Source organism: Rhipicephalus sanguineus, chromosome 4 (assembly GCF_013339695.2).
Source record: "Rhipicephalus sanguineus isolate Rsan-2018 chromosome 4, BIME_Rsan_1.4, whole genome shotgun sequence".
NCBI lineage: Eukaryota > Metazoa > Arthropoda > Arachnida > Ixodida > Ixodidae > Rhipicephalus > Rhipicephalus sanguineus.
The window spans coordinates 123,113,678-123,135,484 of NC_051179.1; the positions used below are offsets into that span (position 1 = coordinate 123,113,678).

Sequence of the window (21,807 nt, forward strand, 5' to 3'; positions counted from 1 at the left end):
TACGAGTCGGACCACGACTACTGTGGCAAGCGTCACACTGCAACACAAACTGACAAGGCTTCTGGAGAAAAAAAAACAGTCAAAAGGTGAGCAAGGTGTGCTATTTTGAGCACCACTAACCTTCTGAAACTTAACTGATGGTTTGTTAAATGTCGTCAATGCAGTGATCTGTTTGCAAATATTTGGAGCAAGTTGACAAAGTCACAATGTTCTCTTTTTCTCATTTTTGTATGATTGCATTTCTATGAACAAAAGACAAAACAGGGGCTACTCAATCTAGCCACATCATTTGACGGTATTCTGCACTCCATGGTTTTCAAGTTTGCCAAGAGAAACCTCTTTTGCCACTTATAAGTCTTGAAATAGGTTTAAGCTATCTTGAAATAGCTTTTCCTCTGACTTAGAATAACTGTGAAAACATTGCTATTAAGTACATGCTTAAAAAACTCATTTGGGTGTAATTGTCATGTGCTCGGTTACTACATGCCAAAACCAACCCTGTGTGAATGCTCATTAAGTTGACAGCGTGTATAGTCATGCTCAATATGGGTTGCAACACGCTGTCTGTGCTCAAAATGGCGCCAACACTGCAAAGCAGCGTCAACATAGGAAAACAGTGAATTCAAACTCTCTGTTAGTGGTACTTTCTGAACCAATTTAACATGCGCCGGTGTCATCGTTCAGGCTTGAGGTCACTTTAACCACAGCCAGCGTGTTGCAACTCATATTGAGCGCGACTGTGCATTCATTGGACCGTGAAGTGCCTGAATCATGCAAGTTGGGATAACAGTTCTCATATGTGTGGTAGGTTAGAATTCTTTAGAGAGCTTGTCAAATGGGTTGGCATTCAGCGCTCAGCTTCCAACAATTCAGTGTGCCTAGGCATGTGCAAATAACGTTATTTCATCATGTGAATTAAGCACGTAGTGTCACAAGGTAGCATTGCGAGCTGAACACAGCAAGAAAATGGCCATTTATCTTTTATTATTCTTGTCACATTGACAGGGTCAGGATGTCAACGTGTGTCATTTGGGACGTCTGTGGTATTGCTAGTAAGCCTCTCTGCACGTTGCCCAAGCCGGGTCCAAAATTTGAGTTTCTGGTGCTAGTGCAAAATATATTGCTTTCAGTGTAATCACAAAGCAAGTTAATTGGCCACTGCGGTGGTTTCAGTGCTCAGCTGCTGACCCGAAAGATGCAGACTGATTCCCGGCTGCTGTGGTCGCATCATCAATGGATGTGAAAATGATGACGGCCGATGTGCTTAGATTTAGGTCTACACCAAAGAGCCCTAAAAGGTTGAGATTTCCAGACTCTCTGTCGCATCTCTCATAGCCTGAATCTTTGGGGCTTAACAACCGAAAGAAAGGTCATCAGAACCCAACATTTTTTTTTTTTTTTTGCTGAACATTTAGCCATGAAAGGAATCTTCTAAAGCAGAATGGTTTGTCATACAGCTCCAGAAATAAAACTGGTGCTATTTGAATAGGGGCATATTTGATGCTTGCTGCTCTACAATTTTTTTCGTTGCTGTTATTTCATCCTCACTGTTGTTGAGAATGTGAAGTCAGCCAGAAACTTCAGTTGTTCTCAAGTCTATGATAATCATAGTACGCACCTAACCGCAGCGTCTCGATTTGATTACAGGCGTGCACACTGCTGTCTGTGTGAAAGCCCTTAAATACCAAGGTACCCAAACAGATTGGCCAGCTGTAGATTTGAAACCAGGCTTTCAAAGCAAGGTTACAGGCTGTCAGGGGACAGAGGCAGAATTTGTTTCACCAGCAGTGGATGTGCAAGACATTGACTTGAACTCATCCGTGGAATTCACCTGTCCAACATTGGACATAAGAAGCTCAACACCAGTGCCCACTTCATCAACGTGTTTGGACGAGATGGATGAAATGCCTCCCATGGAGACATTACACAAAGAGGATGCAGACGAGTCATATCGTCCATCATTTGATGAGTCACTCGAGTAAGAAGTTTTTAATATCTAAGCCGCTTGTACTTCTAATAATACTCTCGCAGCAGCTAAGCAAAATATTCTGATTTTAATCAAATGCTGCAAGTGATACCTGCTTCTTTGAATGTCTCGCATGTTTGTCATTCAGTATAATTACAGGAAGCTTATTACAATAAGCCCAATTTTTTTTGTGCGTGTTTGCTGATACCATCCGAGTGAGATTTTTCTCTGGCAATTTGGCAGTTGCTATTCTGCTTCTGTCACATTATGTTGGTACTGAATTATTATGCTGCGCCTCGATGCCTGTCTTTGCGTGAAGCATTTTTGCATAAACGTCATCATGGAAATGTTCACTGAAACAAAAGGCCTTTATTAATATAAATCTAGAATAATGCAACATAAACCTAACCATATCTGTGCTCATTGGAACCTCTTTATAGCACGAGTGTTCGGAATATTCGTAACGCTGCTAAACCGTGCACCAGTCATGTGCATTGTCCAGGATAAGTTGCTGTACACTAAGAAAAACATGTTGTGGCTTCTGTTTTGTTCATGGCTGTACAACCTTTAATTTCTTCGTCCAAGATACTGAATTTCAATTCCTGAATTACTGAATTTGTTATTACAATCAAAAGCAGCCTTCACAACGTGCTCTCTTGTTCACAACCTGTGAATCATGATAGAAAGCGTTCAGCTCACTGTTGATGTAGTTATAATTCAGTAACAGAAGTGAATGCTTGTTTTGATTGTGTATTCTTCGCAGATCTGATTGCGAATTATACATGCCACATTTGTTAGCCCTGCTTCTCGTGTTAGGCTAGAACCCCCTGAAGAAACATGTAAAAGCTCGTAGGAAGCCTTGAAAATAAGTATGAAAGCCTCCCAACCAACATTGTGTAGCGTCACTATATTCGTGTTGCAGTGATTATTTTGATACTCTGTTTTTAGAACTCTGTCAAGTATGTTCTGAAATTGCTCCTGAAATTGCTCATGCTTTTCTACAGGGACTGCGAAGCTGCAGATGTTCCACTGCAAGAGTCTCGCAAATTTGTTGTTTTCGAGGATAACCTCAAGGAACTCTTCAAAATGTGCAAAGTTTGCCAGTTGCCATGTAAGGTCACCACGAAAGTTTGTGGCTCAATGGTATTCATTGAAGCAGTCTACCGGGACCAGCATACCTACAAATGGCAGAGCCAGCCAGTGATAAACAAGAAGCCAGCGGGGAATGCATTGCTGTGTGCTGCTCTGTGTTTTGCAGGCGCAAGCCCAGAGAAAGCGCTGCGGCTCTTGCGCCATGCTGGCATTTGTGTACCATCCGTGAGCTGTTATTACCTTTACCAGACCATCATTATGCAGCATGCAATCAACCATGTACGTAGCAAGTGCAGTTTGTGTGCACCTATGTTTATCGATAGCAAATGAACACTACACATGCACCCTGGCTCTTTACTGGCTGTCCTACCGCCTTCGGCACGGGCGCACTGTTGGCGCAGCGCGTGCGAGGAGACCATGTTTCGCAACACATTTATTTTATCGTTCAGCTCGTACGTAAGCAGAAAACAGCGATGTTTCGGCTAGCAATAAAATGCCGTAGCTTACTAGATAAGCTTGCATCAGGACTAAGTTCGGTGGCAGCGAAGGCTCGAGAAGCGGCGAGAGCGGTCACCCGAGCGCCGTCGGTGCGACGATGTCCGTCCAAGCGCTCGGTGACCGCCCAAACAAGGTTGACAAGGTCACAAATCTGGCCTGTCCATAATTTTATAGGTGCGGCGCCGTACTAGAAGAACCCGCGGGAAGCTTTCGAGCGCGGCCTGATGTGCTGTAGAGGGCCAACTGTTCCAAAGACATGCACTAATCTGTTCCCGACCATGTGGTTGCGCGCCAACAGAAAATTGTTGCAAAGCACAGGATCAACACAAGAACGCGCGTCGCAATATGTAACATCCATCTTGCAAAGCAAAAAAAAAAAAAAAAAAAAAGAAAGGGTGAACTTTCACTTACCAGCCAGCTGCATCACCGTCCGGGGGTGGGCTTCGAGGTGGCGGCGGCAGCGATGCGGTACGGTCGTCAACACCTCTCGCTGGTGTCGAATGCGAGTCCGAGGAGTCTGATTGCCTTGGAGTGTCGTTGTATGGAACGACGCGCAAAGCCTCGCTTCGAAGCAAGAGCGCCTGCTCTAACTCTGTCAAGTCTGGGAAGCTCATTTCTACCAGCCTCACCCAGCTGTTCGACCGTGTAAACAAAACGGCGTGGTCAGGCACCACGTTGCTTGTTGCTATAGCAACAGCGTCACTAATACATTAGACTGAACAGGCAACAATGGTGTGCAAGCTTCCGCTACGTAAGAGCTTTCAGCCCATTTCATTGGAGCGCCATCGGACGTCACAGCAGAAAGTGAAATGGGGCCACGTGACCCCGCGAAAATAGAGTTGAGGGTAGGCATTTTTTGGTTGTATTTTGAATTTTCTAAATTGAATAACTTCGTACTGCGTGCCGCTATTGCTGCCGTTCTTGCTGCACTAGTTTGTCCGTACTTCAGTCTATGCAATCCACGAGTAAAAAATGGGGGGTTGAAAAGCGTTAGAAGGCCCCCTTAATCACTATGTTTTATTGTTCATCAGCTCTCATTTGTTTTGGTTCATTGCACAGGTCGAAACTTCTCTTACTTCTCTACAAAAAATTAGTTTTTTTAGTGGAATCTCAGTTAGGTGTGTTCGCGTAAATACCACTTTTAATAAAATTCCTAATTAAGAAGACTAATAATTTCTAGTGCTTATTGCTTTCTAAAAAATTTTTTCCAACACTTGGCCTCATACCTTAAAGGGGTACCGACACCTTTTTTCGAAGGCGAGTTTACTCTGCCATACATATCTCCTGTATGCAGAGACTGCTCTGACCAAGTGTGAAGCTCAGCAAATGCTGATAAGATACTTTAATTTGATATTAAAGTCAATTTTTCCATGGCGCACCTACTGACATCGACACTAGCTTGACGTCAGGCTACAGTACAAATTCTGGTGACTTCACGCAGCAGTTTGGCTTGTTGTGATGACGTTAGGTACCAAAACTTCCAAGATGGCCGCTTGTACGTCATTAAAACTTCCAAAATGGCCGCTTGTGCGTGGAAACGTCACTATATATTGTGCGAGCACGTGACGAGAAGCTCATACCGTGTTGTGACGTCAGGGTACAGTAGGAACCGAAACTAGCTTTTAAAAACTCACTGTAATTACTTTTTCGGGGCGCACTCGCGCTTAGCACTACCTTCTCTAGGCTCTTGAGGGCTTGACCTTTCATTTGACGCAAAAAAAAAACGACAAATGAAAATATCCGTGTCAGTACCCCTTTAAAGGCTCCTCATCATGACTTTGTGAAAAATAAGATGAGTTCTTCACGAATGCTGATTTTGTAGTCCAGGGGTTTGACGTAACACCGTCTGGCGAGGGGCATAAACATTTCTTCCAAATAAACATGCTGGCCCTAGTTGCAACGTAAAAAAAGAAACTTTAGCGAATGTTTGTTTATATGCTAGAAATGAATTTCGTAAAAATTTTAATTTCTGGTGAAATCTGGGGAAATTTTAGTGAGTGTCTGGTGTCGTGCCCACTTTACAATCTGGCAACGCTGGCATGCATTGTGCGTGTTGAGACTGAACAATGCAGGCCTAACAAGCTAAGCAAGCTCTCTGCAGAGAGCTTGCTTAGCTGAGGCTTAGCTTAGCTTAGCTTAGCTTGCTTAGCTGCTCTCTTTACCAAGGGAGCAGCTAAGCAAGCTCTCTGCTCCCTCGGTAGCTTCGCCCTCGTCGACAGAACCACACCGAAATGGCACCAACTCATTGGCGCAGCTACAATGCTGTGTTTAAGCGGAAAGTGACCCTTCACGCCGAATCGACAAGCAACCTTTCAGCGGAGTATGAACTTGGCGTGCTGGAAAAGTGCGTGCAAAGTTGGCAGCAACAGTACAAACTTCTCGCGTGTGCAAGATCGCGAAAATTGTTCCGGGGCTTGATGGAAGGCATGTAACCTGCGGCCTGCCATCGAAGAGCCAGTCGTCAAATGGGCTAACGAACAGCGGGATAAAGGCCTGAGTGTGTCCTACGAGGGCATTCAGGTGAAGGCTCGCAGTGTTGCGAACGGATTGGAAATCACCTGCAGTGACTTCAAAATCTCGAAGAAGTGGGGGATGAATTTCATGAGTCGGAACAGGCCGAGTCTCGGGAGGCGCACTACTGGGTGTCAAAAGCCACCCGAAGAATATGACGAAAAAGAAGAAGCCTTCTTGAACTTCATCAATGAACAGAAGGCGCAACACGCCTTCATGCCCGGCCAGATCGCCAACACCAATCAGACCCGTCTGGTTCGACATGTCAAGCAACCGGACTGTCAGTCGAAGGTGAACCGCAAGTGCGCCTGATGACGACGGGCAACGAGCACAACCAATTTACGGTAATGCTCTGCTGCACCGCCGACAGCCATAACCACTTTTCATTGTATTTAAACGGAACCATCATATTTAAAGGGACACTAAAGAGAAACAATGAATTGGTTTAGATTGATAAAGTGTGCTCGGAGAACTCTTGTGTAGTTTATTTCACCACCATAGGTTTATTATTAAAGGAGAAAACAAAGTTCAAAGTTTCATTTTTAAATTTCACGCCGAACTTTGTAATTCGTGACGTAAGAGATTTCAAAGAGCATTTAACGTATTTTGGCGCCACTGGCTCGACGAAATTTCCACAAACTCGTTATGTCAAGTCTCTGGCCCCCTCCGAGGACAATGTACTTCGATTTAACCGATTAGGAACTACGTAGGCCCAAGCAGGCGCCGTCAAAAATATGCGACATTATGGCAAATGGTGCGGGAATTCCAACGTGGCGTCGCCACCTGTATTTTCTTTTTGCGCGTTTTCTCGCTTATTAAGCGTCTTCTCGCAGCAAGCGTGGTGTTTCTGGTATCGTGGAAGACTACTTTACTAACGCGAGAAAAATCGTTTTGCTCTTTAGTGTCCCTTTAAACGAAACCATCATTGTATTTTGCTGGAACGCATTGCAAAGGCCATCAAAGCTGTAGAAAGTGATGGAGCCCTGTTGTCCGACGTCACGAATTTGTTGTCGCGCAATCGTAACCAGTTCTTGACGGGTGTTTTACACTAATTACAAAAGGCTTCCAAAGCCGCCATAAGGGGTATATAAAGAGGTCTGCAGCAGCTCAGAACTCAGTCTTCAACAGGCTGTCCACTCAAGAGGGCCTCAAGCAGACACTCAAGACGTCTTCGATAAGACTTCCAACTCTTTTTTCAGCTAGCTATGCTATACTCTGAATTCTTCCATTTCTTTTGCTTTTTAATAGAGACCATGGTAGAATCAAACGTCAGCTTGACGATCAAGGGACAGAAGACGAGATACCCCTATATTACCATTTGGCATTATTCTTTGGTGACACCATCTATATTCCCAGGGACAAACTACAAAGTTTAGTGGTTCCAGCGACGAGAACGGTGCCTATGACACTAATGAAACCATGGCGGCATTTACAGAAAAACATGATCGAGGCATGGGAGAAGCATCAGATGGAAACTGCCCAAACCTGGAACAGGGATTGGAGGAAAAGGAAAAAGTTTACAATGCCCTCCATGCTGGGCATTGCAGCTACAGTGAGTTCAAAAACGAAGAAAGCTTGCGCACAATGTGTTTCCCGCTAGAGACAACAGAGGCCTCGCCACAATGGTCTAGTGGTTATGGCACTCAACTGCTGACCCAAAGGTCGTGGGATCGAATCCCAGCTGCAATGGCTGCATTTTCGAAGGAGGCGAAAATGTTTGAGGAATGTGTACTTAGATTTAGGTGCACGTTACAGAACCCCAGGTGGTCAAAATTTCCGGAGCCCTCCATTCCAGCGTCTCTCATAATGATATTGTGGTTTTGGGACGTTAAACCAAAGATAAAAAAAAGAGAGAGACGATGGAAAGGCTGAGACAATTTGCCATGACATTATCAGAGGATTTTAGCAAGGGCCCACCCAGTACGGAATCACTGCCGTCACACTCCACACACGAACTAGACTCCCACACGTCCATGTCTTACACAACTGCAGCTGGAGCAACGGCACATGCCGATGTGTGATCTTCGCTGGCTTCTTCAGACGACCAAATCGCTCGTCAATTTGGTCTACAAGTGCCAGTGCATGGGACCTCTACCATCTCATCGAGTATTTCAATAGTGAAGCCTGAGTATTGGAATACATTAAAATGGGAGGAAATGATTGGGGTCACGACGTTAGAGATGAAGTTTTGGGACAACTCGAAGGTTCTGGACACGAGCCCGGGCGAGTTTTGGAAATACTGCACCGGAAACTCCCACATTCAGTTGCACGTGACGACACCCATGAAGGTCAGACGAGCGGTGGAGACACTGACGAGGTACGCGCAAGAAAGTGTGCAAAGTGGCGAAAATGCTCAAGTGACAGAAGAATCCATTTAAGAGTGGCTACGTGAAAACCCCGTATCGCCGTTGACGAACATTGTGTGCACCCCCAAGTGGCTGGCAGACCCGGTGTTTCGGTTCATTCGCCTAAACGACAAGCTCCTCCAACGAGCTATCTAGGCGTTTAATGACGAAATGTGCTCGTACACTACCTTGGACTTTATTGAAATGTACCAGAACACCCATCCTCTCTTTGATGCTCCACACGTTGACCTCGCTACCTTTTACATAGATGTGCCCGCATCGTTTGATGCCATGATGTAACCATTAAACTTTCAGTTTAATGGCATCCATGAGGAAGTGTCGGCCATTCTAAACAACTTATGTAGCCTGGTTGAGAAGGCAGTCCCGAAGAAAAACTAAGGAGATTGTGTCCCCTCCGAGTGCAGCAAAAAACTTTTTCTTGACCCCATTCTTTCCTTTTACATTAACTGCGGTATGATCTGTAACATCAACCGTTACATTAGCTTTCCACTACAGGACACCGTAGGCCGTCGCATCCTGGTATGGAAGGAGCCAAACTGAGTCGTCTGCTTTTGATACTGTCAAAAATATTTTTGATGGTGACGTAGACTCGGTGGCGGTCAAGTACCCTGCTGACCAGACCATTTCAAGGACACCCGTGATTGTGCTCTCAAACAATGAGGTGTTTCGCGATGACGAGGCCTTCTACCACCGCATGTGGTGCTACAAGTGGAGAGCATGTCCTCTGTCGTGTACACGCACGGCAACCGACACACGGCCACTCCAGGTGTTGTGCCTCGTTTGCTGGTGCTGCCCGATGTGCTCACGCACACGGAGCATTCCTCGGACTCTCGTCCCCAGGTCCTGCATATCGTGTTACTCTTCTACCCTCGCTGTAACCTCCTCTCGTCCGCTTCTAAAAGAAAGCAATAAAACAGTCTCCTGCCAGCCCCTGTCTCGTGAGGTTCCTGTGCTGCTGGGCTCTGAGCCCTCAACATAACACTGGTGACGAGAAGTGGAATTTTATAAGTGCGCAGCTCTCTAGGTTACGCCCATGGCTACTGGAGGAATACAGGCCGCCATTGAGCCTTTTAGTGGCAAGAACTGGTCATCCTGGATCCAGCGCCTGACCTTCTACTTCGTGGTGAACGACGTCTGCGACGAACAAAAGAAGCGCGCGCTCCTCCTGACGCTATGCGGAGCAGACACCTTTGAAACTGCCTGCGCTCTGGTCGCACCGAACACTCCTGGAGACGTGGGCTATGCCGACATAGTTGCCCTTCTGCAGAAACACTTCGATCTACGACAGTCTGAGTTGTACAGCCGGTACGTGTTCCAGCGACGCGATCAGCGACCGGAAGAGTCGATCAGCAACTACATTGCAGCCCTCAGAAGCTTGTCAGCTGACTGTAATTTCGGAGTGCCAGCGACAACGTCTGCTACATCGACGCCACTGGCAGAAGGTCACGCAGCCGTTCTGGCGAACCCCACCATGCTGCTCCAAGATGTGATGCTTCGCGACAGGTTCGTGTGCGGCATCCGCAACGAGCACCTCCAGCAGCGACTGTCCGCGGAGAAAGACTTGACTTTTCAACGCGTGTTGGACTTGGCACTGTCGTCCGAAAGTGCGTCGAAGCAGCAACGAGGGCTTAAGGGAGCGACGAGCTTCGCGGAGGTGCATAAGACTTCGCAGTCTAAAAAGGAAAGCAAACATTCGGCTCAGCAACGGCGCTGCTACCGATGCGACGGCTGGCACGAGGCTGACACCTGCAAGTTCAGGACAGCGCAATGCCATTTTTGTTCCAAAAAGGGTCACATCGAGAACGCCTGCATCTCCAAAAAGAAGAAAAGCAAAGAAGGCAACCTCAACGCCCGGCAGGGAACTCACATGGTTAACGCCCAACCTGTGAGCTACGACCCCGCGGACACCAATAGGTGCTATGATCTACATGCCGTGAGTGATCGACAACCCTGCCCTAAATTCCTCGTTGACGTGAAAGTCGAGGGAAGGCCCCTGAAATTCGAAATGGATACGGGCACCGCATGTTCTCTCATCGGTGAGGCTACCTACCACCAAACGTGGCCATCGAACGCCCCAAAGCTTTCGAGAGAACCCCCAGACTTGCGTACCTGGTCAGGGGAAGAACTTAGCACCCTCGGTTCGGCACAAGTTCGTGTGCGTTTCAAGTCAAAGGACTACGTGCTGCCCCTGCTGATAATGAAAGGGACTGGGTGCAACCTGCTCGGACGTGACTGGTTTTCAGCACTGAACATCCATGTTCACGGAATAAACCAGGTTGCCGAACCAAGTCAAGAGATCCAGGAGGTTCTCGCACACCATCCTGTTGTATTTAAGGAAGGTATCGACGGCTACGTGGGTCCACTGGTTCACTTGGACTTGGAAGAAGGCGCTACACCCAAGTTTTGCAAGGCACGTCCAGTGCCCCTAGCTTACCAAGAGCCTATGGAGGAAGAGCTCGACCGCCTGCAAAAACAGGGTATCCTGGAGCCGACGCAACATGCCGAAATGGCCACACCTTTGGTGTGGGTGCACAAAAACGATAGAACATTTCGCGTTTGTGGAGATTACAGGAGCACGGCTAACGCGCTGGTCAAGAAGATGGCGTACCCACTGCCGACAACTGCGGAGGTTGTCGGCAGTGGGTACGCCGACAACCCTTTCACCACTTTTTCACTTTTTCTTTCATCTGAATAATATATAAAACATTCCTCTGTAATGTCAATGTGAACCAAAATTCTGAAAGTTAAAATGTAACAGTTTACAAAAAGCTGGTACCATACCTTAAAATTCCTGGACAGCACAGTGAGATTCAAATTCCATTATTAATAAAAATGACAGTCACAGTGGTTTAGTGTGGTTAAATTTTGACTTACTTGGTGCCATGACATAGAATGCACAACGAAGGTTTTATCAAGAGATGAAGCGAAGCATTAATACAGCAAAATGCACGGAGTCTTGAAAACTGTCAAACTTTGTTTAAAGACTTCAAAGTGCATGGTAAAATGAAGATTCTGACTGCTTCAAGTTATGCATATACAGTGATGCTACCGAGGACTTCTGATTTGGAGCAATTTTTGGAGCAGCAAAATTTCCGTTTTGGAGCACAATGGAGCAGCAAAAATTTTCATCTTGGAGTACTTTGGAGCAGATAATTTTGCATCTGGAAGCACTCTGGAGCAGCAAATTTCACATCCTGGAGTGCATTACAGAAGCATATTGCATTAACATTCAAGCCCCTGAATATAATTATGGGACTCTTATGAAGGCTAGAAATATTTCGATTCATTGAAAATCTCATGGAAAAAATCATCTCAGGGAAACTCCATACTTCACTCGCTAATGAAAAAATAAGGGCTCATGCAGTTGAGTGTTCTGGACTGACCTCTTTGGCAATTATTTTCGACACTAACAAACAAATAGAATATACGGGATCAATAAAATTGTACTTTATGAAATAACACTCTAAATACACCTATGTGGTTATCAGCAGATGTGGTAGACAAACGCCGTGATGTACAGCAGTGCCTCAATGGCAAAGAGCCTCACTGTCCCTAATGCATTCCCCTAAGAAAACGCCAAGGCGAAAGTTAGGTTCTTTTTCTTCTCGATCGACGGGTAGATCCTCCCCCTTCCTCTCTGCAAGCTTTCTGCACTTCACCTGGTTTTGCGCTAGCTCCATGATCGGTGCACCGATCACAGAAGCAGTGTAAAGTGACGATGTCATGTGACGACGTCATCACGTGACGTCACGATATATCACGCCATGATGACGTCAGAAGTTTTGACGATCTATGACGTGTTGATGACGTCATCACATGATTGTTTTTTGCATCAATCGATTGACGCCGCCAACGGTCAATTTTCGTGTTTGGTAAAGCATCTAAGGCTTTCGCATTAATATTGCAAATTCAACGTTAACAGCCTGGCCGTTAACAACCTGGCCTTACATACCAAACTGTCCTCCACCATGTCACCTCTGTGCCATGCGCGAAACAGTTCCGCTTATCATCCACTTTACAGAGTGAAATGGCTCCTCATTTTTAAAAAATTTTTACTGTGATAGCAATGATATGGACACTCTTGGCGGATTTTTGCCGTTGCCGTAATTTTCCGTATAAAGTCCAAATGAATAACATCACCACGCGCATTCTAGCCGCGGATAAAAGCTCGCGAGCGCTGGCGACGAACGCGGCTGAAGCGGAGATTAAACTAGCCGGCTGTCTGTCTCCGTCGCACCGAGAGCGCATGAGATAACATCTTCCCGCGTGCGGGCCTGCCGTCGATTGCTGATCAGAGAGGAAACGCCCCGCCCGTCTTTCGTAAGGAGCACGAAGGGACGCCAGGGGAGCGAGGGGGGGGGGGGGACCGCATCGTTCGAAGGGCGCAGTCGCTTGCGCGAGGCATCAGGAGACCGTTTGTAAACTTGCTGTGCTCTCAATGCTTACTTCGCGTTTAGAGAACTCAGAACACGAAAACGCTTCGGTTCCTGGAGCCAACCAGCGTTTTGTTGAGTTACGCGAGATCGGATCCAAAAGAGTTAGCTGCTAGCCTTACTTCGTATAACAATACAATCTGTTGGTATCGCATTCATAACTGAGTTTTTTTAACCGTCAGCTATTGACCCTCGAAAGTGAGGGGCGGACGTGTAACATGGCGTAGCCGCTTCACTGTGGGCAGTGAGCGACGGGCCCGCTACTGACAGCTGCGCATTTGCGGCTGCTCCGACCAGCAGATATGCTTTTATTAATGAGATTACATTTTCTAAAAGCAAGCGAAAATTTGAATTGGAACCCTAGCACGTGAGCTCGAAAGGGCAGGGCCTTTAAGGGGGTATTTACCGCAGAGTGATTACAAAATCGGATGTGCCGGTGGAAGGAATTACGAAAAAGCTCTTCTGGATGAAGATCCATGGATAAAGTATACCTGAGGAAAAGTGTCAACGTGTTCCCACCGTTCGCGTGCTCTTCCATAGACGCGAAGCACGGAAAATTTGATATTGTACCATATATATTTTGCTAGAGATCCCGTACTTCATTTCGCGATGTCCAGAAACAGAAGTGACAGACATTTTAACGGCACACATGTAGTTATTACTGAATATTGCTTTCCTTGCGTGCCATGTGACGCTTGAAACGAGCTATCAGCAGCGTTTCTGGAACAGATGACGTCCGTCGATGAATCGCCGTCGCACTTTCTCGCTACCGATAGGCCTAGACGTCACGAGCTTCTGCGGAGAGCGCGTTTTGCTGTCGAGCCGACTTGCAGAACAGAAGCTACGTCGGCACCGTGCATGGCATCGTGGCTTACTCTGGACGCACGCGCGAGCGCTCTTTTTTATTCAGCGGAATAATTCTTGGTCCATGCCCAGACAACACACTACATCCCAGGGACTTCCCAAAAAAGTCCAAACGTCCCACATCCCAACAAGGTGGTTTGGATGTCCTTTAGACATGTGCATAGGGATCATTCCTAAAACATCCCTTGTAGGATCTGATTGGGACTTCAAGTTAACGGTGAAATAAGCTACCGTGTTGAAAATTGGCGATCCTAAACAATCGGAAACAGCAACTCCGCCGGAGAGCATGGTTGGCGCGCGTGCACAATTGCATATCTACATGGACATGAAAAACAATATATCCGCGTTTTTTGTGAAAGTGTTCGTTTGTTTTTTTTTTGTTTCTTTCTAAATGTCGCGCCGTTATGAGGACGAGGGATCGATTGCTGTCTGCGTGAGCAAGTGTTGCACTTGGTAAAGGCGGTACAGCGGTACGGCGCACGTACTCGCGCCACGCACGCCGTGCTTTTCGTGAAAGATCAGAGAATGGCGGCCGCACCGCACGAGCGGTGGTGTGGTGGTGTCGTATTTATAAAAACACCGACATATTAACTTTAGAAGAATTGAATGAAATATTGTTATTTTATTGTTTTCTTTCTTAGGTTTAATACACAATTGTTCTTTAATTGCGCTTACTGCGAGCCAACACCTGCTCAAATAGTGGACGATTTGCTGCACGCAGACATTGCCATCGCCATCATGGCGCCCGGCGTGTTTGGAGTTCGGATAGATCTGACTCTTCGTTGGCCTCGTTTTTAGGTGTTTGATCCGTGACGTTTCGTCGAAAAATCACAAGCGCGCATGCCGTAGGTGTTTGCCTGGCTGCAAGATCTTGCCGATTTCAACGTTTTTCCACCTCTTCGGTAAGTACTTGACATGCCTGGATTACTGCAATCAGCACGTTCTTAGCACTTTCTTGTTTGGCTCCCCACGGCGCGCAGGTTGGCGTACGCTGAACTGGACCCTCGCAGCAAGAATGGCACGTGGGAGTAAGTTTTATTTGTGACGCGATTGGTTTATCTTCCGAAGAAACTGTTAAGCTCACAATGCTGATATGTTGTTGTTGTCGGCCACGTGTGTAGATTGACACCGCGATCGTGGAACACATGGCTGTTCTGCCTCGAATAACTGCAAGCCGGCGCGTGCGTAGTGCCGTGGAGAACAATCAGAAGTCCTGGACGACAAAGAAAAAAAATTCAAAGGTTTGTTGTACATGTTTTACACGGCAACTGACATAAATGTAAAAAAAATTGGAATGGTCAAATGCATGTGTCAAGTTTAACCATTTGTAGTGGGCTGTGGACATGAATTAAGCATTGCTGCACACAAGACTGGCTTGCCCTCAGTTTATGCCCAGTACCAAATTTTTTGCTCTCATTATGACACCATTTGTAAGAAAAGCCAGAAGTTATGTTCAAAACAGCGCATATTCTTGCTATTCTTTTATTCAGTTGCACGTGTGAGTCCTGCTGCTGGCCATCAGTTAGCCGGTTATCAGAAGAAAAGGGCACAGCCCAGTTTTGAACTGGTATATACCGTATCGTTTGTGATTATGATCATGATTTTTGTCTTACTGAAACAAGAAACTGAAACATGTATGTTGGTGTTTCTGCTACATCTCTATGAAGCAGCAGAACCTGTTGCTCAGTCACTTGGTGCATATTAGCAACTGGCACCTTGTCTGGCTTCCCGATATCTCCGCCTTTTTTTAGTGCATGTTGTTTTCATCCTTTACCAGCAGTCAAGTAATTTCACACAACCGAAATGACCAACTAGCCCACTCTGTTTGTCAAGTAGGTTTTACTTCCAAACAAATGTAGCACATTTGTGATATGCACTGTTGCTCAATGATATTCTTTTTGCATGTGCTAGCTGTGTACACATATTACATGATCTTTTTTCTTTTTTTTCAGCTGCTTCTAGTAGCGGTGCCCCTGGTGTGCACCTTTACCCTAAATGTCTGCACCTTTGCCTACCGGTAATGACATAAAATGTGCTCAGCTTCCTGGACATAGGCATGCAGGTTACGAGACGGAAAACGTGCAGCTTAGACTTCATGCTTGTAAATGCGAAAGTCGTAACCGACATAATTAGAGTAAGCTAAAAGGAGAAATTTCTGCTTATGAGCAAGTAGTTATGAAGCAGGTTTTACTCCTCTTAAACTAGCAGACATGCAACAACACAGTTGTGCTATGTTTGTTTTGTGCGCCACTTTCATGCATATTTGTGCTTGCAGTGGATATGCATATACATGAAGGATTTGTTTTTGTTTTCCTCAGCTGCCTCTGCGAACCCCGCTCCTGGACAACAGCTGGGAGGCTCTGTGTTTAAACGCGTGCACCTTGGACGTCATGCTCGTAAATACCAATTCCTTTGTCATTCCTGGCATGAATTTCGTTGGTAAAGCAATAAGTAAAATTGTGCATTGTTGTTTACAAGCACTTCAGTATGAACCAGGCTTAAAGGAGAAGGGACCGACAACTGGCCAGAACTTGTGATTAGATCCTGTCAGAAATGAAAAGACCGCGCTATATACTGACATATTCCAGCATCCTTTTCGCGCTGTGAGTAGGATTTATATCTCTAAATTGTGTTTAAAAGTAACAAAGAAAAGGCATGTTGTGCAACCTATCGCAAGAGCCTTGAAGCTAGGTTGCGGAGTTGATCACTTTGCTGTACAAAGTCACGTAGTCTGATACCGTCATGTGTGCCATTATTGGTCCTAAAAATATTAGTATGTATATTACTATCCATCCCCGCTCTATTCTCTGCTGCTTATAAGGTAAAAGGAGTTGCACGGTGACAAGTAACGGCGCTGCCTTCGCGGTAGCCAGTGGACCATGTCGAGCCGCAGCGCATGCGCGCGAGTACACACACACGCAGTAAACTGCCGCGCTCGAACACGAACCGCTGTCACGCTCACTGTTTGCAACATGTCTTGTCACGTGTGTATACGACTTCATATCCGTCGCAGATAGAAAAATTCGAATTACAAATGTTTCACGGCATTTTCCACATCACCATTCCTTGATTATACACTCTGACTGGTAAGCTTTCTGTCGCGTTAAAGAAATAGGTACCATAAAAGTTGGTTGTCGGTCCCTTTAACCTCTTAACACACACACAGGACAAAATAGGCATGCTATATCCCCGTTGTGCACCATCTTTGTGCGTTTGTGTGTGCAGTATGGACATGTACATTAAGGCTTTGTTTTTGTTCTCAGCTGCCTCTGCGAGCCCTGCTGTTGGACGGCAGCTGGAATGCTCTGCGTTTGAAAGCGTGCACCCCAGATGTCGTGCTCATAAATACAGAGTTCTCATGATTCTAGTGTTGACAAAGCAATAAGTAAAAGCAGGCACTTGTGCATCTGGAATGAGGTTTAACCCTGTCTCAGGAGACATAAGACAATATAGTCATGCTATGTTCCTGTTGTTCACCATTTTCATGCATGTTGTGTGCAGTTTGTATACATACATGCAGGCTTTGTTTTTGTTGTCCTCAGCTGCCTCTGCAAGCCCTTTTGCTGGACGCCATGGAAGGCCCTCCACTCGAAAGTGTGCACCTTAGACTAGACGCTCATCAATACCAAGTTCTCTGTCCTTCTCGGCATGATTGTAGTGCCATATAATAGTCAGGCAATAAATCATTTTTGCTGGTCACTTGATGTTCCATGCATGTTGCTTGGTTTCTGAACACTTGACTTGGTTTTAAGTTATCTAGTTATCTATATGAAAAAAAGTGGGTTGGTTGGACGAGGAATATGCTTTCCTGGAGAGGCAACTGGCTCTGTCAGGTAGGGGGTGGTTGAGCGCGATGAAGCAAGTTAACATGTTATGGGAGCAGATGTCCCACCCTTTTGAAATAATCCTGCAGTAAAAAGTGGCCACATGTCCCAATAACATCCCACACGCATACAGTTTTGGGACATCCCAAAAAGGTCTTTTTTTGTATCACTTGGGATGTTTTTCCACCTTGTGTGGGACGTCTTTTGGATGTCCCGAACTCCCAAAAGGGATGTCATTTGGATGTCCCTAGGATGCCTTTGCGTTGTCTGGGTGGTTGCAACTTTGGCAACCCCATGATCAAGCTGCACATGTTCTGTCGTGCCGGCGGTGCGATTGCCGGTGACAGACGCCCTCAAACGCGAGACTTTGGCGCAGTTTGGCGCAATTTTCGTCAATAATATCACGATGGCGCAGTAAATACAATTTGGCACACTTTGGCGCAGGAGTGGAATCACTGCATATATCAAGTTACTAACACAACTTGTGTTACATGAATGATGTGCTTGGGAATTTACTATCATGAGCAATATGAAAGGGAACACAGAAATAAATGCATGGCAAACAGCCTTGAAAGAGATTTGGAACGATATGCAGATGGCGCTGCAGAAAAAAAAACTGCAAAGGAGGGAGCTCTTCGACTAACTGTTGGCACTCCCACCATGCTGGCATTTCTGCAAAGCAGCAGCTCATGTCACTTCGCCAATAATATGGTATTGTCCAACAGCTGACAAGATGGCAGTCTTCGCAGTGACTTACACCAATTAATTCTCTTTTCTTCTATTCATTTTCTTTTTTCGACGACCGCTATACAGTACTCTTAGACCTTGCCCTATATTTCAAACAGATTATTTTAACTGACACACCCCGTTGTCAATGGCACCTTGAACAGTGGCGGCACTCGAACCAATGATGACAGACAAATAGAATAAAGAAAAATGAAAATAATCATGGGTAAACTGTCGTGCAACTTTGTTGCACTAAGTTCGTTCAGAAAAATTCCCGCAGCACACTGCAGCGGCCCACGCACTGCAGTCAGCTGTGATTTTTTACTCTAAAGATGCATTGAGCGTCTCAAACAGCGGGAAGATATCATAGATATGTCTAAAAGACGATATATGCAGCTCTCGTGACAGGCTGCCAATTGAAAACCCTGAACTGGATTGTCCAGGCTTATCGTGACGAAGGACGTATAGGTTGTAATCACTGACGACACGCTAACACTGCCACATGAGCTGATGGGAAGAGCGCAAACTGCTTCTGCTCAGCCGTGATCCTGGTCACGTTGTGAAGCTCTGTCGGTGCGTGTGGATGTTCTCTGCCTCAGTTCGCGAAGTAGCAGCTGACCGTACTTTGTTGCAGTCGCTGTAATCATGGTAAATTGTGCAGTCTAGTGATGCAGCAATATGTTGTGGTGCAAAAACAGCGACAACAGAAACAGGGTCAAGTTTTATGCAGTGTCATCTACAACCAAGACAATAGGACGCAAGAGTTATCGGAAGGGCGTTGTGCCATGTGGTTTGCCGCATTCGTCACTCTCACGGGCGTTGTGCCATGTGGTTTGCCGCATTCGTCACTCTCACATCAACAAAAGTTGGACCAACTACAAAGCGCGCATGCAAGTGAACCTTTAGAAGTTGTCCTTGCAATTAGTGAACTCCGACCGACTATGAGAAGCAATAGAAGAAGAGTGGAACATCTTCAGCACGATATCGCATTCATCGAGGCTCTCTACGCGTCTCTGCCTCAAAGAATGGAGCGGAATGGAACGTTTCTACGGTGTTTCAAGCTGAGCAGGTCGTTATCGCGCCGTTTTATGGTAAAGTTAGAAGAATATTAAAACAAATAACATTACACTACCTGAACATTGGCACTAGTTCGGTGCACACAGGCATGTGTAACAAACACACGACCCGGAGACAAGATCTGCGTGATGGGCCAGCGAGGTTCCCGATTTTAGGATCCCTTTGTAAGAATAAGAAAATATATATGCATACTTACCGGCACTTCCATGACACCCTCGTTTAAAAAGAATACCTGCGAAGGCAACGCCCCATGCTTCGTTGCCTATGCGTTGAAGCCAAGTTCCCGGTCCCGAATAGCAGCGTTTTGCAGTCCAACCTTCCTTGGAGAGGCATTGTTGCGGCCTGCACACGTGCTAACTACACGGCCACTGCGTAGAATGTCACGAACGGACGGATCTCGTAAGCACGCGCATACCGGAAAGAGGTCAATATGTGAACCTTTCGCACTTTTCGGATAAAGTGAAGGCGAGGGACCACGCAAATTGGTTCTCAATCAGTCCGCCGGCAAATAAAACAGGTATGAAGCTCAGCGCACCGCGCCATGTGCCAAGTTAAACAATGCACGAAGAGAGATGTTGGAAGGAACGAGGCGGAATATCGACGCTTTAAGAAGTCAAGTTGCGCCACCAGCGCCATTGCAGCCTCCGAGCTTAGAGTTTGTTGCGCCAAGTCTCCGGGGCCATATGTTATACTGAATTCCACGTTTTCAGATTACTTTCAGTTAGCAATCTTCGAGAGGCGGCACCGTTTTCTCGGCGTTGCGAGCAGTGGTGCCAGCGTAATATAATATTAAGGTAGCAATTCTTGAGAGTTTACGTCCCAAAACCACGATATGAATATGAGGGACGCCGTAGTGGAGGGCTCCGTAAATTTGGACCATCTGTGGCGCGTTCTTGCACTACGCGTTCAAAAATGGAACGGATTAAAGTCTCGTAGATTTTTCCCTGTTCAATTCTAGGGATTTTATAACGGATCGCTCCGTTCCATTTTGGAACACGTACAGTCGGATTCAGACTTGTATGGAGCGGCTAGTCGGCTGCTTCAACCGCAGTTTTTTGCAACATTATGCAGAGAACGACGCCGTAACGATACCAAACATAGTCGTACCGCATGCTGGGCCCTTCTGCTGTAATTAAAGCATGAACGGATGCTTCTTGCTTGCGCAAGGTAGCAGCTGCGGGCGGCGCCAGCGTCCACAGCCACGCGCTCGCGCTCGACCGCTCTAGACCAGTGTGATTCCGACTGTACAAGATCGCGCCACTGGTGGTCATTAAAGGAGCACTGACACCAAAATTTTGCATCTTGTTTTTTCTGTGGCGATAAGTAGTTAACGTCCCACTTATCACGGCTGGAAAGCTCGTTTGCTCGAGCGCGCGACCTTTAATTATTTGGAGACGGTTTTTATTGCGCCCAGTCGCAGTTTCGATTTCAGAGAGCGCCGAGGGAGGCGGGACCCAGAGTGGTGGCTATGTAAACATAGCTGGCTGCGTGAGTACACAAAACCGCGTGAATATGAGCACCGCGCAGGGTTGCCAGGTTGTGCTATAAATAGCCAAATTGGGCTACATTTTTGTGGACTTGGCGGGATTTTTTGTCGTTGGCTATTTGGCTACTTTTGGGCTATTACCTGCCTTCGCTTCAAACGCTTGTTTTTCAGTGCCCTTTCTCCTCTTTAGTGGTGGTTTTGTGCCTCCAGTTCGTTGTGAATCAAGTGTTTACGTACACAGTTATCTTTACTTCACTCTTTCTACTATCCTTTACCTGTGTGTTTGCATTCTTTAGGTATCAGCAGCCTCCACCAGACAATTACGGTAGTCAGTAATAATGAATATATTCCCTGCCTTTTAAGGCGAAGCTTCTTTTGCCGGGTTTCGCGATGGTGCTAAGTTGTTCCTTCTCATGGCGAATAAATTTGTGGATTTAAATATAAAGTGTACATGATAGCACGCAAGAAGTAACTTGGACCCTCGTAACGTTTTTCTGTGCTATGCCTACTATCACCAGATTTTACGCATCACCGTTGATTTCAAAGGTTATAGTTTACCGCTTTACTTTAGCTTAACTTGATGTGGATTCCAACTTATGCTCTGAATGTGATCCGCATCATTTAGCTTTAGTTATTTGCTTTAAACCACGGCCGCTACATAAAAAAAACGTAGTGAAATACCAAACGAGCAATTACTAAAAACATTCATCTCCTCCATGGGGTTCTCCATTCCTTTGACTACAATCCTCACATTGTGTCGTCACTTCAAAGAAAACAAATTAATAAAGAGCAACAAGAAAACAGAAATTCTAGCAAATAAAGTGACATTTCCTTTCTATTTCTGCTACCTGCACCACACACGCGATCTTGCAAGCAGCAGCACAATTGGAGACATGTATAAACTCTCTGTGTATAAATTATAATAAATAGAAACCTTTTTCTATATTTGCTCTCTTTGGCTATT

General features: G+C 45.9%; 1 protein-coding gene and 1 long non-coding RNA gene across 2 annotated transcripts; both read left to right on the plus strand.

Moving 5' to 3' along the window:
* The first annotated feature begins 9,466 nt into the window (after positions 1-9,466).
* On the plus strand, positions 9,467-11,128 carry LOC119391577 (uncharacterized). The gene has a single exon (XM_037659250.1). The coding sequence runs from the start codon at positions 9,467-9,469 to the stop codon at positions 11,126-11,128; it is 1,662 nt and encodes a 553-aa protein (XP_037515178.1).
* Positions 11,129-14,684: 3,556 nt separating this feature from the next.
* On the plus strand, positions 14,685-17,309 carry LOC119390634 (uncharacterized). Its single transcript, XR_007415860.1, has 3 exons — positions 14,685-14,758; positions 16,049-16,126; positions 17,273-17,309. It is a non-coding gene; the product is annotated as an uncharacterized LOC119390634 (long non-coding RNA).
* Positions 17,310-21,807: the final 4,498 nt, after the last annotated feature.

Coding starts and splice junctions, on each gene's coding strand:
- LOC119391577 (XM_037659250.1), top strand. CDS start 9,467: ATGGCTACTGGAGGAATACAGGCCGCCATTGAGCCTTTTAGTGGCAAG.